This window comes from Thermobia domestica, chromosome 9 (assembly GCF_964235325.1).
Source record: "Thermobia domestica chromosome 9, izTheDome1.hap1.1, whole genome shotgun sequence".
NCBI classification, from domain to species: Eukaryota; Metazoa; Arthropoda; class Insecta; order Zygentoma; family Lepismatidae; genus Thermobia; species Thermobia domestica.
In genome coordinates this window covers 156,029,355-156,046,995 of record NC_137462.1, presented here as the reverse complement: position 1 = coordinate 156,046,995, position 17,641 = coordinate 156,029,355, and the positions used below count along the sequence as shown (strand labels likewise).

The following is a 17,641-nucleotide window of genomic DNA, read 5'->3' as shown; positions in this document are numbered from 1 at the left end:
TTGGCCAGTGTGTTACGTGTATCGGGATGAACAGTGCCCAAGTGATTATGAACTATACTACCGATCGCAAAACAACTTGCTAGGCAGTAATATTGGACGAAAGAAAAACTTCAGTGACAGAGATCGCCGAGCATTAAAGAGAATTGTCACCAAACGCCATAGCACGAATATGAACAGTAGTGGCTGTGGAATTCAATCAGCTCCTGGAACAGCCTATTACCACGACAATCACAGTCCGAGCCAAGTTGCGTAACTTAAACATTCGCGGTTGGAATACCGATCACCGCCAAGAAAATGGTGCCGAGAACATGCAAAGTGAACGCCGATGTTTGGAAATGGGTAATATGGTCTTTCACTTTATTTCCAGCAATAGGCTAGTTTGCATATTCCCAAAAAAGTTTATGTTCCAAATTGTCTCCTTCCTACTGTGAAACATGGTGGTGGCTCTGTAATGCTGTGAGCCAAAGTTTCCCGATGTCCCATTAGCATTAAACATTAATTACAATTACAGGACGAATTATTGCAAGTGATAACGTGTACATTTTAGGTGACGACGTGCATTCAATTGTTTAGATGATTTTGGGCAATGGCGCAATTTTCAAAAATTACAATGTCCAAATGACTCTGCTAGATTTGTTGAAGCGTGGTTCCATTACATCAAGATGAACTACATCTACTCTGACCTTTCCAATCTGCAGACCATAACCTTATTGAACACATGTGGTCAATTCTGCAGCTTAGACTCCGGAGCATATATATCCTGCTCCGTTTTTGCTGACGAAACTCAATATATTGCTGCATAATTATAACCTTATCATCATATACAGAAACGGATCACTTTGTATATTAGATCTGAAAGGGAAAGGAGTTTGACATAATTGTAGATCTTTAGAGTTAAGTTGTTCACGCGATGCTCCAGTGTATTACAATTTTATATTAATATTTATTTGAGCAAAGTTGTAGATCCAATCCCAAATCATTGCAGTTCATCTTTATTTGCAATTTAATAAGATCCACTCCTTACTCATATAGATAAAAAAAATTATTGGAAAAGACAGGTAAAAGTATTTTGTTTTTTGTGATCCCGATGCACTAAAAGCACATTTTCTGGAAGAAAATAAGTGACCATATCTATTGAGCAAGTTAGTATGCATTCGGATTTGTTTCTGATTTGCATATGATATAAGTGAAGATGATATATAGCAGTGATATAAGTGAAGACTATATCAATAATTAAGCAGGTTGAATTTATTATTGATAGACTTTCTTTTATTACTCTTAAGGGTCTTGGTGTGATATTATTGTTTTAAATGTACATGCCCCAGCAGAAGTTAAGGATAACGATCTTTGCAACGTCCAAAAATTTAATCGTGAAGAGTACAAAATTCCCAGATCGCGACGTTTATAAATACACTTGGACCTCACCAGACGTTAAAAAACACAATCAAATCGACCACATTTTACAGGGTGTCCAATATACAACGCAACCCAGAGTTTAGGATAGTACAACTTTTGAACCTGATACGATACATTAATGGTTATACCAAAATGAAGCCTTGTTCATGTATATATTTTTAAACTAGGAAGCAACGATTGAACTAAACTATGAACCACACAGTGTTGCCAAATGTAACCGAAGGTTTTTTTTTTTTTTTTTTTTTTTTTTTTTTTTTTTTTTTGCAGAACACGTAAATTGACTCATGATTCACATGTATGGATGTTCTGTCGTTAATTTTCGGTTTCCTAAGTTAGAGTAGCTTGGAAACTATGGATCAGAAAAAAGAATTTTTCATTTCCACCGATAACCAATCGGATAGGGCCTCTATAAGGAGGAACTAGAGAAATTGTAGTTTTCATAGATTAACACTCTGAATTGGCAACACTGTTGATATTTCAGTGCACCAAAAGGTGTGTTAAGGATCTATCTACATTATGCAATTTCTGAAAACAACGAAAAATAAACTTTGAAATTATCATGATAAAACTTTTACTTATGCACCCGGCAACGCTGCAATTATCATTAATTGAGTTATCAGCTCTATAACAGGTGCTGGGAGTGCCCCCTGTTTTGATTCAAACACTGGTTCACACGTTTCACCATGTTGGCAGCAACTTTACGAATAGTGGAAGTGTTAATGTTCTCAATGGCACTGCGAATGTTCGTTTCCAAGTCTTGTATAGTTCAAGGATTGTTCATGTATACCTCTTGCTTTAAGTAGCCCCATTGAAATGTTGCCGGGTTGCCGGTAGCAGTGTTGCCGGGTGTATGTGAGTAAAAGTTTTATCATGGTAATTTCAAAGTTTCTTTCTCGTTGTTTTCAGGAATTGCATAAAATTGGCTACAAAATCCAAATGAAATAACTACACAATTTCGTAGACATCAGGCGGGAAACTTCCAAAACTTTTAGAGCAAAGAAACGCGACTTTTTGACAGTTAAAGTTAAGGAACTTGAAAATAATAGTAAAAATAAAAACATTTGGGATATGTATGAGGGGATCAACGAATTTACGAAAGGCTATCCATCTCGTGCTTATATATTAAAGAAAGTTGACGGAACAGTTCTCACTGATACAGATAGCATCTTAAATAGATAGAAAGATTTATTTGATGAATTGCGTAACAGGCAACTAAAAACTAGTGTGCGTGGAGAAAGGAGAATACACACCGCAGAACCGTATATTCCAGAACCTAACCGAATAGAAGTAGAATTCGCTGTAAAGAAATTAAAGAAACACAATTTACGGGTGTAGACAAAATTCCGGCTGAGTTAATTTTAGCTGGAGGCAAAAAGTTGTGGAACAAGATACACAAACTCATTCTTCTTATCTGGAACAAGGAAGAATTGCCACAAAAGTGGAAAGAATCAACCATTGTACCAATTTACAAGAAAGGCGACAAAACTGACTGTAATAATTTTTCTCCTCTCAACATTCTGTAAAATCCTTTCAAACATTCTCTTAGCAAGATTGACCCTATACGCAGATGAAATTATTGGAGATTATCAGCGCGGATTTAGACGAAATCGATCAACAATCGACCAAATATTTACCATTCGCCAAATACTCGAAAAGAAGTGGGAATACAATACCCCGGTACATCACTATTTATTGATTTTAGAAAGGCTTACGACTCTTTTAGGATAGAAACATTGTACAACATTCTTACAGAATTTGGAATACCGAAAAACCTAATTAGATTAATTAAGAATGTTTAAATGAATCCCAAAGCAAAGTCCGAGTAGGAATTTTTTTCCCCACGAGCTTTTACGTCGAGAATGGCCCGAAACAAGGACATGCATTGTCACCATTGTTATTCAACTTTGTCCTGGAATACGCTTTAAGGAAAATCAAAGATAGTAACCAGGGCCTAGAGTTGAATGGTATTCACCAAGGGAATGGTAGGAGAAGAATAGAAAGAAATGCAGAGGTCTTATTAAACACTTGTAAGGACATGAGTTTAGAAGTAAATGCAGAGAAAACTAAATATATATGGAAGTTCGTGGGGATCGTAATACAACAAATTATGGATGCGTTAAAATATCGAATAATACTTTTGATAAAGTGGATACTTTCAAATATCTAGGATCAATATTAACAGACGAGAACCATATTCACGATAAAATTAAATGTCGACTAAAGGCAGGGAATTCGTGTTAAAAGTTCAAAATCTCTTGTCACGATTCTGTCAAGGAATTTGAAACTTAAAATGTATAAAACAATAATCATGCCTGTTCTGTATGGTTACGAAACATGGTCGCTTACTCTGAGGAAAGAACATAGACTGAAAGTATTTGAGAAGAAGATCCTGAGACAGATATTCGGACCCAAGCGGAACGAGAATGGGGAATGGCGGAAACTCCATAACTAGGAACTACATAATTTATACGGTTTACCAAACATTGTTAGGGTCGTCAAGTCTAGGAGGCTTAGGTGGGCAGGTCATGTAGCTAGGATGGAAGAAAATAGAAACGCTTTCACAGTCTTGACTGGAAGACCAATCAGAAACCGACCATTAGGAAGACCTAGGCGTAGATGGGAGGACAATATTAAGATGGATCTCGCAGAAATAGGAATAGAAACTAGAAACTGGATGCAGTTGGCTAGCGGAGAGCTTTCGTGAACGTGGCATTGAACCTCCGAGTTCCATAGGCCATAGAGTTAGTTAGTTAATAAGTGAAGATTCTCTGCATCTTCTTTGGATTTATTTCTTACTATTTGAAATGCCCATTCTTCTCACGAGAAGAATAAGCTTATGGGAAATGTTTGAAATGAAAAGTATGTTTGAACTCCTGTTCTCCCTTTATGATGCGTATTTGAGTCAAAATGAAATAGTAATAAAACCCTAGGTCGACCGAAATGCTATATTCAAAAATGCATTTTAAACAGTTCAAATGTTTCCTCAGTTTGCCCATTTTGTGAATACAAAGTAGAAAATTAAGATATTTTAGAAATTGTTCCTCTCCACCTAGAAGCGGAAGAGAAATTTATAAACCGAGTTACATCTCCCTGAGATAAGAGAATCGTAAGATACTCTATTTTTGGTATTCATTTTTAATCCCCTACCTTAGAACATGTGTTTTAATGAAAGTGACATGATAAAAACTTGGCCCGAGCCAAGTGCTAATCATGAACAAAAGTTCATTTCAACCGGTTCAGTCATTTTCGCGTGTCAAACAACTTCAATGTCAGATACATATATTCAGACTTTAGATATTCAGAAAAATGTACAAATTGTCCCTTCCCCACCGTAGAAACGCAATATTCGGAAAGGATTAGAATATCCGTTTCATTAAAATAACTACATATTTAATGTTTTTGGAAATTTACTTAAATTAATAATCTTTATTTAATTGGTGGCAAAAGTGAAATTGGTAGCAAATTATCTTTATCACATAAGAAGAGCAGTGGCGAATTGGTTAAACCACATCCACAGCTCGCCTAAGAAGATGAATAAACACTATTCAGTTTCTTTATCAATAGTGTGAGTTTCGATAACACAATATTATCTTTAAGTTATAACAATAAGTTCGTAAATGGGTGTTTCAATTTCAAATTAATTGACAGAAAAAGTATGGATGTTCACCTACTTTCGTTGGAGACTGTACCATACTTATAACTGGTGCTTTGTACATTTATTTTTGTATGCTGTTCTATAACATAAGAGTTTTTCATCAATATGGTTTGGAAATGAGATTTTCCTCATTTACATCAACAGGATGTATGTTCGTGTAAAAGTCAGTTGTTGGCTTCTACAGGTTACGTAATGCTCTAATAAGAGGAGACGAAGATGAATTGATATAGAAGTCGTGTGGCACAAGTGATGGCTTGTCAAAATGCCAGAGAACATACGTCACAAGAGGACAGTTGTAACTGTTGAAAGAGCACAACAACTTTTGATTGACTTAATTGGACATTAGCTTTCAACTCTTCCTACTTACTAGATGGTGGTAGGTGTTTTATTTAAGTTGTTCTTCCCCCTCATTGTCAAAATAGATCTTACCTAACAAAAGTGGTTATGTTTTTATTAACAATGAGGAACTTTACAGATGTTCAGATATAGAAAGGTTAGTTAATATTAAGTAGTGCAAATGGTTCCTTTCTAAATGAGATGCTTTTCAATATTTCATCATTGAATGTTATTTTGAGCTGGGTATTTACTTCTGCTCTTGATAGCTGTCATAATTTCTTGATATCGATGTGTGTGCTATGAATGAAGGGCCTCCGAGGACTTCTGAAATTCTCTTTTTTGTTTTCTGTTACAAGAGATTCATTATATTGATCAGCTCTTAGAACTTGTAGTAATTTATTGTTCTGGTAACTTGATTAAAAAGTAAGTAATTGCATTTGTTTTTCTTCAAGTCGACTTTTGAGCAATTGACATAGATATCGACACGTATAAACGTTGCCAAAAGCACTTCCCAATTCTTCCTTTCATCATCTGTATCCTGTAGCCTACAGAATACAATCGTGGGACGATGAACTTCCATTTCATACGTCCATCTCTGTTTTAAATAACTCGTTGCGTTGTGGACATAATAGAACAGTAACATTGAGATTTCAGTTGACTTAATTCTATATTTAATATGTTGTCCATCTAAGTGATTCACTTTGGTTACGTCTTTGCTGAATAGGTACCCATCCATTAATCACTATAGTGTTTCTTCAATGCCCTAGAAAGTTTACTTTATTTCGTTTCAAAGATTTGCTTTGAGCTAATAATTTCCTTATTTTAAACGTTTATTTTGGTAATGGGATACCTTTGTTAGGTAAAATCTAACTTGATGGCTCAGTGATAAAGATAGTAGCATAGTCAAGATCTGTTATTGATTAGTGATACTGAAATTCGCCAATCGCTTTGATCTTAAAGGTATCTCATAGGCACTTCTATCCCACAGCACGGAATGCAGTACTAATCTGTTTCGGAGAGTTCCAGGTAGACCCTCTCCTTGAATTTTTTTAATGCGTTACTGGGTGTTCCTGTTTCTTTTCACTTAAGTTTTATTTGCCAAATATTTCGTCTTAATTCATAATTTGTTTTTGTTGTCCTGTTTTACCTTATAAACTTCAACATAAAAGATAAATCTTTCCTTCATATTAATTTTTCTTATTGTGTAACTTCTTATCTTGAAGTTAATTGGAAGCATGGAGCATCTCAAGTTGGTAAAAAGGCAAATTTTAATATTTCAACTTAGTTGTTAAACTGAAAATTGGAATTACATGAACTGGATATATTTTCAAATTACAACATTATATTTAACTAACATCACTTGGAACTGTATGTTGAGAGTATCTGCTATTCCTGGTGGACGAAATTTGACCGAATTATTTCAATTTTCCTCGCCTTAGTAAAACTCAGTTTTGCAATTCTGCGTAAGCTTTTCAGTGCTGCGTACTTTTCCTAGATAAACCTTTAATCATGCAACTGAAATTTCCGAGAGAGACACAGAGAGGGAAGTTCCAGTGGTTACAATTTTGTCTTCTGTTAAAGCGTGTGGAAACAACCTCGGAAATTGATTTGAAATTGCATTAGCAGCTAAAATTAATCACTGACCTTTGTATAGCACTGTTGAAATGGAGGGATTTATGGTGCTTGCAGTTGTGTAACCATCTGAATGCAAGGATTGCTGTAACTTGTTTTGGATGAAAGCCATGTGCTCCATCGATTTAAATATATATATATATGACATTTGTTACCATAGTAGCCGGTTAATGGAAGTTGGTCTCATGTTTAGTGGCATATTTTCGTTGAACATAATTTACACTACTAACATATTTTTTTTAAAAAAAGGAGGTGTTCTAGTTTTTTTTAGTTAGATTAGGTCACTTTTGTTTTTTGAAGACATTCTTGACATTAGGCGATATTTTTTAGTTTCTGCCCGATTGAATCATACAAACTATACAGGGTGTTTCAAAGCAACACCGACAAAAACGCTTGGGAGGTGATTCCAAGATAAGACAAGAAGTATAGACCAACCTGGGTGTACAAATGCTTCCTTTCGGAGTTATAGGCTGCCAAAAACATGAAAAAATGAACTTTAAAGGCCCATATCTCCAAAACTATGGGACCTACCGTAGTCGGGTCGAGACTTCACTCAGGAACTAGTATGTGCTCTAACCAGATATCCAAGTTTCAGAATCATGTGTTACTTCCACAACAATTTTTATAGGGGGTAGTTGGTGAGTACTTCAGATTATATGCCCATAGAAAAACTGCCTCTCTAAAAACTGTTATATTATTTCGTGATCAAAGAAACCTGTTTGAGTCTGTAAGCAGGCCATGTATCCTGCTGATCAACCTAAAATGGAATCTTAACTAAATCTAAATTAATACAAAATTCCACGTATTTCCGTGAAGTACTGAAACCAGCCTTACTAATAAATAAATGTACAGAAAGTTATTCGGTTTATATTTAACGATTTTGCAACGCTGTTGTCACCTGTATAGTTGTGCCAGAAATACGAAACTGGTGTGTATCAGTATATGTTCGTCAATTCGCCTAACACTGTATCAGCTGTCATTCACAGATAAAAATTGCATTCGTCATTTTAGGTGAAATATGAATTTGCATTTGGCTTAATTACCATTCCGCCCAATGATTTTATCAAGGATAAAATATCTCTTATATAGTATTTTGACAGTACAGTATTTCTATATTATACATAAATTAGTGATATATATAAAATGAAGGTCTTATTGACAAAAATAAACATACTAATTACAGCGATTAACTATTTCATGTATTCACGTAAATTTCAAATATTATAACATAAATTATTTGAAATATACAAGAAATCACATATATTAAAGAAACCATTATAAACGTATTAATTACTTGCCCTAATGAACAACTAAGTCATGCCTCAAAGTGAACATGTGTAAGTTAACAGTATGAAAATCTCTATAATAAAAGTGTGTGAGAGTTTATGTCTGATCACATCACGCAATACCTACTGAACCAATTAAGGTGATCATTCGCATAATTATTAATCTTAGGCCTCCCAAGGATCATATATTACATATATGAAAATGCATATCCTAAGGAGTTAGTGGGCATCAAAATTTATTCAAAAATTTAGTATCTCACTAGCCTGTCAAGTTAGGAACATAAAACTCGATAAACTTTTTAGTTTTTGAAAAAAAAAACGGGCCCATGTACCACCGTTTTTTAAAATTACCATTTTAAAGGAGAAGCAGGGGTTCATAATTTACGCGAGAAGTTGACTAGTGACATGTAAATATAATAAAAAATGGTCAATATTAGTGTCCATAGCTCTCGGAGTCGCTGAGATGAATAGTGATATTCACAATGGCGTTTAAGTCCAAATTAATTCCCTATCGACATGAGGTAAAGGGGTGGGAGTGGGATGGGGTGACAAAAATAATCGGGAACGACCAATGTTAGTGTCCAATCCATATTTTTCGGGGTCATTGAGATAAATAATGACACTCCCAATGCCGTTTAATTCCAAATTCATCCCTCATCGGCAGGGAAGATGAAGGTTACATATTCTGAGGGAAGGGAAGGGGTTCAGATATTTTCCATAAAGATATTCTTCTCGTTCGAAGAAGGAGCATTTCAGCTATTCCTTCTCCGGACTTCTAACTAGGAACAATATTATTTCGTAATCTATATACGAGGAGGTACACACCAAAAGTATGTGCGTTTTGTTCTAAGTCCTCATTTTTTATCATTTCAGGAAAAATTGCGGCTTAGGAGATTTCCATCCTTCGTCTTTAAGCAATGCAGGTCTTGTATACCAGGTAGCAGCAGTTGAGTCACAGTGCGTGAACGATTAAGACGTGTTTCTGATACTGCCCTGGGACATGAAATTTTCGGTTTTTCCTCACCGCAGCTGGATGTTGTGCAGCCGATATTTATCACAATTGTAATGTGTATGTGGTGATAGTGCTCTTGCAGAAAACACTTTTAGGAAGCGGGTACCTGACTTCAAAGTAAGGCAAACGAGTATGAAAGATGAGCAGGTCTAGACGTTCGAAAGTAGCAATAACTGACGTTACCATTGCACGTGTTGAAAATTTCATGCAGGAGATTTGTGATACATTGGGGCTAGCAATGAGAACAGTAGCACGAAAATTACAAACAAATTGGGTCTAAGGAAAGTTTCTTTCACGAATGCTTAATGAAGATCGAATAGTAGAAAGGATTCCTTCAAGCGTTACAAATTTGACATGCTTCAGTATAGATGGACGCAATTTCTTGAGAAGTGTTGTGACAGTGGATGAATCACAAATTCCATTATTCAACTTAGAAACAAAAAGGCAGTCGATGCAGTAGAAACACAGAGATTCACCACCTTAAAAAATTCGTTAGTTGGCATCCAATGTGAAGGTATGATATCTTCTTGAATTTCCAGGAAGTGATATTCTTCCACCCTGTTTTGACAGATCATACAGTTACGGGCAGTATTTTAGTACACTTTTGAATATGGAATTCTTACCAAAATTGACTAAGAAACTACCACAAATGGCAAATGGTAATTTCATCCTCTATGGACAATGCAGCGACACACCATGTTAATGTTGTTACCTCATTCTTGGCAGCCCACGGTATTGAACTTCTGTTACACCCACCCTACTCACCAGAGTTAGCCCCGAGTGACTTCTGGATGTTCTCAAACTTCAAGGATTGTCTTCGTAGACGCCAGTTTGCTAGTAGATCATCTCTGGGAAGTGCTATTTTCCAGTATCTGAAACACCCCCAGAGATGACTATGCCACATGCTACACAAAATGGACGGAGCAATGACAACTGTGTATGAATAAAGAGGGAGAGTTTGTTGACAAATAGACAGAGGTTAGTTCTATGTATTTTCTTGTTCATGGAAATTAGAACGAAGCGGCACGTACTTTTGGTGTACACCTCGTATATACTATAAAACAGTAAAACCATTGACAGACAGATCTTCAAAACTTTTAGGCATAGAACCGTGAAATTTTATGTAATATTGTCCTTTCACTTCAGGCTATAGATAAAACAAGATGGAATTTTGCGAAACACTGCCTCTAAGGAGAATAGACTACTTGAATGATTTTTTTCAGTTAGTTAGATCTCTGAAACCATTAGGCATATAATTTTTTTTAATAAATATCCTCCTTGCACCCTAGGCTACAGATAAGACGGGGTTTTTCGAAGTACAGCTCCTAAGGTAGAAGAACTTCAATTATTTGCAGTTGTAGTTTTTCATGTGTTTCCATTAATTTGGTGAGTATCGTAGAATTACTTTCATTCGCACAATAACAAGAAAGGAAAGTATACTTAAAGTGATTTTATTAATACGCATAGAAAGTTTACTTGTCTTGTAATTACTGGAGTCCCTTAATTATCACTGCATTCTTGCAATAATCTTTTAAAAACAGTATTAATCATGTTAACGATTAAATCATGTTGACTTTACTACTTTTGGTTTATAGAAAAATATTTTTTTTTTTTTACTTAATTACATTTACATTTTATGAAAATTCATTAACAGATTTAAGTGATCCGTGGATATCTATTTATTTCGACTTATTTTACATGTCGAGATTAAGACTGTAAAAAGCCCTATTTACTATCTAAACATGACTCACAATCTTAAAACAATATAATTCACATACAGCCAAATGATGATAAAAGTAACAGATATAAAATGAAGTCATAGCAAACAAATCAACTGGAAGTTTCATTTCCAAGTTAACTTTTTGTTTAATCACCACTATATTTTTAAATGAGAAAAAACTCAGAAAAGGAAACCATCATTGTAAAGTAACAGACACACACAAACACACCAAGATTATTGAATTATATTGTGATATGATACTATTGCATATTCAGATATATTATGTATTATAATACATGGATATGCTTTTACAAATTAATTAACAAGCTGCTCTATCGGCATTTATGCCTCCGTGTGCATCCACTACTGCTTCGCAATAAATTATAAATGCTTTTGTGAATAATACTACCGAGCTTCACTCTCGGAATGACGTTGGTAAAGCATTCCAATTGCGACTTGTATAAATTATGTAAGACTTGCAGTAATAATTACTTGAATCTGTGGGTAGGAATTAAAAACTGATCTTAATACGTGATCCACGGGAATCCTTTACAAAGTAAGATATAGCAGAAGGTTCTTTAAAAGAAAGTGTTCTGTAGACAAATACCAAGCAGTGCCCTCACCGGTGATCTAATTGCTAGTGCGTGTACGTTAGGTGCATGTGATCCCGGCTTTGATTCCCAGTGGGACAGTACAAAAAATTTAATTTCACAATGTATTCACTTAATCATCCTGTATCCTAAAGGGCATAACTATGGTGGGACGCTAAACTAAAATTTCATTTCATTTTATTGAGGTACCAAGGAGTGTAAATTACACTACTGGTGCAGTCTCACCTAGTGTAGCTTTTGAAAGAATGGGGCTACATAACCAGAGAAATTTAAAGTTAAAAATCCTTTTTAAGAGAATATGAACCGAATTTTAAAAACACTAAAAAACATAAAATAATAATAACAATAATAAAGTGTTTAAATGAGAAAATAATTATTACTATTGTCTATAAAATTATTTGAATTTGTCCTAATGCCTAATATAAATAAATTACAATTTAAATGCCTAACAAATTAATGCCTAATATAAAATGATTTCGATTATGATATTATCAGGCATTAGTACATATTTGGCTTGGCACAACTTCAAAGAACTTTTATGGATATCTAATAATAATAAATTATTTTCTACTGTTAAGTGCTTTATTATTATTATTGTCTGTTTCTTAGTGCGTTTTTTTAAAGTCAAGTCGGTTCATATTTTTTTTATAAACGTTTATTTTCCACTTTTTAGTGCGATTTCGAAGTCGGTTATTTTTCTTTTAAAACGTTTGTATTTTCTGCTGTGTAGTGTGTTTGAAGTCAGCTATTTTTCTTGTAAGTTTGTTGGAAAAGTGATGATATTCTGGAAAAAGTCGACCAAGACGGCATTTTTTTAAATAGTAAAAAGCTTTCTTGAAAACATCTTATTCTATTAGTGAAAACCGAACCGAAATATGACCAACTGTTCTCGAAATAATCGTGAACATGCAGGTGCGGTCGATATATACAGGTTAAACCGATAACCTCCGATAAGTCTGTTAAAAGTAAAACTATGCATGGGTTTTGAACTGTTACAAATAGATTCGTACAAGTAGTCAAATGTCACAATACTTTAGGTGTTGTGCAACAAATAACTTCAAACTAGAATCTTCTTTTCAACTGCTTTAGTAAAAAGGTTTTTCTTTTTCAACTTAGGGAATGAAGAACTCTAAAAGTCTTATTACACGATGTTTATTTGATCCAAGCAAATAAAGTGCTTGGTTCAATTCAGTGCCTAGATTTTTCATAGTGGAAGAAAATGGAATATCTATTCCGTCTAAAGTTCTATAGAGACGAATTGAAATGTATGATAAAGTCGTATTTTTGGAAGCAATTAAAATGGACTTCGATTTAGCGAGAGTGATATTTAAAAATTAGCTAGTGATTGCTTAAATAAAACATTCAAATTATTGTTCATCTTTGTTATACATTTATTTATTTGTGTTGGTGAAGAAGATAGGGAGAAATGAACGTCGTCCGCGTATACCTGATACAGTACTATTTTAGAAACTGTAGTAAGTCGTTGCTCTGTTGGATACCTGCACCACTTTTGTTATTAGCCCATTGATTAGTAATTACCCTACTATGAGACAACTCCTTATTTTAAAATGCTTCTTGAGAATTTTCTTATTTTTAACCCATTTTGAGTAATCAAAATTACAGATTGTTTTACTGATATAAAATATCTTAATATACACAAAAAAGTTAACATTACATATTGTGAACTTTTCTAAATTATGGTAATAGAAGAACAAATATCGGTAAAAAAAATATTCGGTACCGTAAATAACAACAAATACGATAGTTTACGTTCATACATTTTTGCTGTCACAACCTTTTCTACCGTATTTCAAATCAAAATAAGAATCACTACAGCAACTGTAGTATATTTTAACGTTTTGTATAAACTATTACACATTAACTTCAATTGTTAAAGCTTAATCTGCGAATGTAAGATGACCCCATATTTTTTTCAACGACGAATTAAAAAAAACGCCTTATAGTCGGGCAATACGATATATGGACAATTATTTTTATATTTTGTTTGAAATTACCTGGAATTTTAATTATTTGATTTCACTGATTTTTTCCTCAAATCTAGTGAAATGTTTTTTTTTACTGAAATTAAATTTGGTTGTTTATAATTTTAATAATTAATAATCAAATTTAATTGAAGTAAGATTTTATTTACTGGATATACAATGTCAATTCAGTTTGGAAGAGCAACATACATTTAACTAGATTTGAAAAAGTCAGTAAAACCACGTAATTAAGATTCCAGTTTACTTTTTTAAAGAAAAGAAAAAATAATTCTCAATATAAATCAAGGGATTGAGAAAGAAACATATCACAGGTAGTCAACACCGTTAACCTAAAAACAAAAGAAAAAGCATTGTTATCTATCACAGATATCTCAGTGTTCACTTACATTAATATTTCATCTGTAAGATTTGAAGTATTTTCTTCCTGTTTTATTTTCTGTACTTTGCAACAAAATTCTTTTACATTCTTTTATCTTTCTCTTTGCAGGTACAACATTTTGATAGGAAAAGAAGTTACTTAAAATTTAAGGATAGAATTCAGAAAGAAGGGTATGATCCAATTGATTATGAAACTGGAAAGAGTTGATTATTTTCTTTGTATATGGATTTAATTTTTTTTAAATATATACGAGTATATATTTCAGCCCATAAGGAGATCAACTTTTTAAAAGACATAATTTGTCTAAATACATAGTTAATTTTATATGTAGTTAAACTATACATACATATTCTACATGTTTCATCTCAACTGAGAGTAACTATTGTTATGGGGTATAGTATTGGAATAAGAAAAACAAAGATATAAGAGAGCATACTATATTTACTACAGTGTGCTCTGTGAATAAAGTTTCTGATCATCTTTATGGCGTAATTAAGTAATATAATCGTCATACTGATAGACAAAAATATAACATACGTAGACAATTTATGAGAATAATGTTATCGGATAATTAGTCAGTTATAGTAAATTAAATTTGTATGTGTACTTTGAGTTGTTTGTTCTATTAAGTTTAATTATAGATTCCTTTATATTTAGTACCCTTTAAAACATAGTGTATATAGACATATACGCATATTGGATTTTGTTCACATTCAGATTATGCAGAGGTAGCAATCTTCCATTATACTTCCATGTATTCGACTTGTTAGCGCTCCTATATTTATTACAGATAGTCCCGGTGTTAGTACAGAAGATTCGGATTTGACTTGCCATTATGAGCCAAGTGGGAAGCTTTTCGAATTAAGAGACAGCAAATTCTGATCTAGAAACCAAAAAATTGAATCCAATGTGCAGACTACACATCATATCACAAAAAAACATTTGGTTAGCCATAACTGTTCGCGGACCTTTAGTTTATTTTAACGTCGTTTATTAAAACTTAGGACGTAATTAATTACGTTAATTTGAATTGCGAGCTAATTTGTGACGTTGCCTGTAATTTCTACTCTAGGGGTAGGCGAAACCAGAACTTTCCATATGGACGTGTACAAAGGTTAAAGCAGAATGTTTCATATGGATCTGCACAAAGGCTATAAAGGCAGAACTTTTCATATGGTTGTCCACAAATCATATTAAAGAGCAATTCCTTTCTCTCACTATAACATTCTCATGTGCTCATTTTTTTTAAAGTGTATTAAAAATTACATAAGGTTATTTCAATGTATTTAAACAATTACAGATACTAGGGATGGTACCGAGACCGAGACGGACTTTTATATACCGAGACGAGACCGAAACGGACTTTTAAATACCGAGACGAGACCGAGACAGACCTCTATAAATCGAGACGAGACCGAGACGAGACTTAGGTCAGTCTCGAAAGTCTCGGTCTCGTCTCGAATATTGATATTGATATTGATAGATACTAAAATTGCCTTCACTCAAAACTTGTTTCGTTGCTGTGTTAGATAATATGAGAACGATTGACTGATGCACATTGGCGTATTTAGGGGGTGGTTATTGGGCTCAAACCTGTCCCGAAATAAATTTGTGATAATTTTTTGCATTGCACGTACAACGTAAATGTTTCTTACTCGTTCCTCAAGCCTCTCCAGAAACAAAATCCACTGCTGATGCAAATAGAATTATCTCTCTCTCTCTCTCTCTCTCTCTCTATATATATATATATATATATATATATATATATATATATATATCTATGGTCGCGGTGCCACGCAGGTCTACCCTGCATAGGTTCCCGGGGCCCAACTTTAATTTTAAATGGAAGCAAGGGATGAGTGGTAATTCGTTCAATAGACCTTGAAAAACTAAAAAGCGTTGTGGCAAAAGATCTTTCATATCGGGCACTGGATTCAAAATGGCCGACAAGACATGTTGCCTCTATCAGATACAGTAAAACTTGCAGTACCACTAATATGAAAACGGTTGAACATAAATGAACCGAACAAAAACTCAAATAGAAAATATAATGTGGCACATCGGTTGATATTGTCGCGGAGGCTCCCAGGGCCACCCTTCATGGTGGCCCAGGGCGCAACCTCAAAATTGTAAATGGAAACATGGGGTGAGTGATACCTCGTTTAACATATCTTTAAAAACTAAATAGTGCTGTTGCAAAATATTGTTCATATGGGTCACCGTTTTCAAAGTGACCACCAAGACATGGTACCTACATCAGGTAAAACGTCCAGTATCACCAATATGAAAACACAAGAACAAATATTCCAATAGGAAATCACAGAGGGTATTTATCATTCTATAGCTCGGGAATATTGCAACAGTCGAAAAGATGATTAGAGTGAAAGTGCCATAATGGAAAGGAAGAAATCTAACTCCTAGAAATTTATCCTAACCTCACTCCGTAAGTGAGTGAAGCGGGAAGCATCGTGAAATTGCAAATGAGAGCCTTAGTTTTTGCAAATTGTATCTACGAAACAAAGTTATTTGAAATGTGTTTTTATAAGAGATAAATGTCTCTGTAATGGGATAAAGTATGTAAAATTCTTGTTAAATGGTACATTGCATTTTGATTGCAGGCAATGGTTTGATGCAAAAATGAATCAACTGAAATGCGAAACCAATTTATCGAACAATGCAATTTTAGAACAATGTTTACAAACGTTGGTTTTGTTCAACAGTCGTCTGCATGATATTGGTTCGCTTCTTTTCCTTCTATGTCTTCTTGCATGTGACAGAATATGAGTTTCACTGAGATGTCCACAGTTACATTCCGAATAACTTTCAACGGTAATTTCAGTTGTGATCCTTAGTAACGAAACGGTACACCTTGTCTCAGAAAGGTTGAGCGCATTCTTTATTGCTGTTTCGAGGCAAAAATTTTCTAAGTCCAACTTCGGGTATCTTCGGGAAAAAGTAAACCAGGTTCGAACCTCGAAGCCAACCTTTGCAATCGAGAAAAATCTTGCAGATGTGTTTTTCTTCTTTTAAATATAATAAGACTTGTTACCAATTATATATAAAAAAGCAACATTGATTGAAATACTTAATGATACAATATTTCGAAACTTTGTATTAATGTCAGCTCATGCTTGTTTGTCAATTTGCTCTCCATACTTAATGGAATATTTAGATACGTAAACGAATCTTTCCATATGTAAAAGAATGGTGAAAGTTAAGACATAGAACATTATTCTCTCCTGAGTACTAAAATAAGAGTCAAAGTAGAACAAAAACAGCGTTTGCAGTGGATATGAATGTAATTATTATCTTAAATACAGCTATATATCGCTAGAAGTATTCTTCGAAGACCGCTTGTGTTAGCTCACTGGTACGCCGTTGGATTTCAAATCGTAAGGTTGAGGGTTCGATTCCCAACTGAGTCAACTTTTTTAATGAAATTCTATTTTCCGCAATGCATGAAAAATTATATAAAATAATTACATTAAAATACGTCAGTTGTATATATATAACATATAATCATTGCAGAACTTAGTGATTATTATGTTTAAAATATAACAGGTGTTCACAGTACATTGGTATTCTATGATA

General features: G+C 34.0%; 1 protein-coding gene across 4 annotated transcripts in view; it reads left to right on the top strand.

Annotated features, from left to right (window-relative positions):
- Positions 1-17,641, top strand: part of LOC145695120 (cytochrome c oxidase assembly factor 6 homolog) — a 250,445-nt gene that overhangs the window by 138,857 nt on the left and 93,947 nt on the right. For 3 of the 4 annotated variants that reach the window (XM_081772038.1, XM_081772040.1, XM_081772039.1), the window contains one exon: positions 14,159-14,220. In XM_081772038.1, coding sequence (XP_081628164.1) covers positions 14,159-14,220 — 62 coding nt within the window. Of the gene's footprint in view, positions 1-14,158; positions 14,657-17,641 lie in introns of those variants that run through there. The other variant, XM_081772041.1, reaches the window with a different exon arrangement.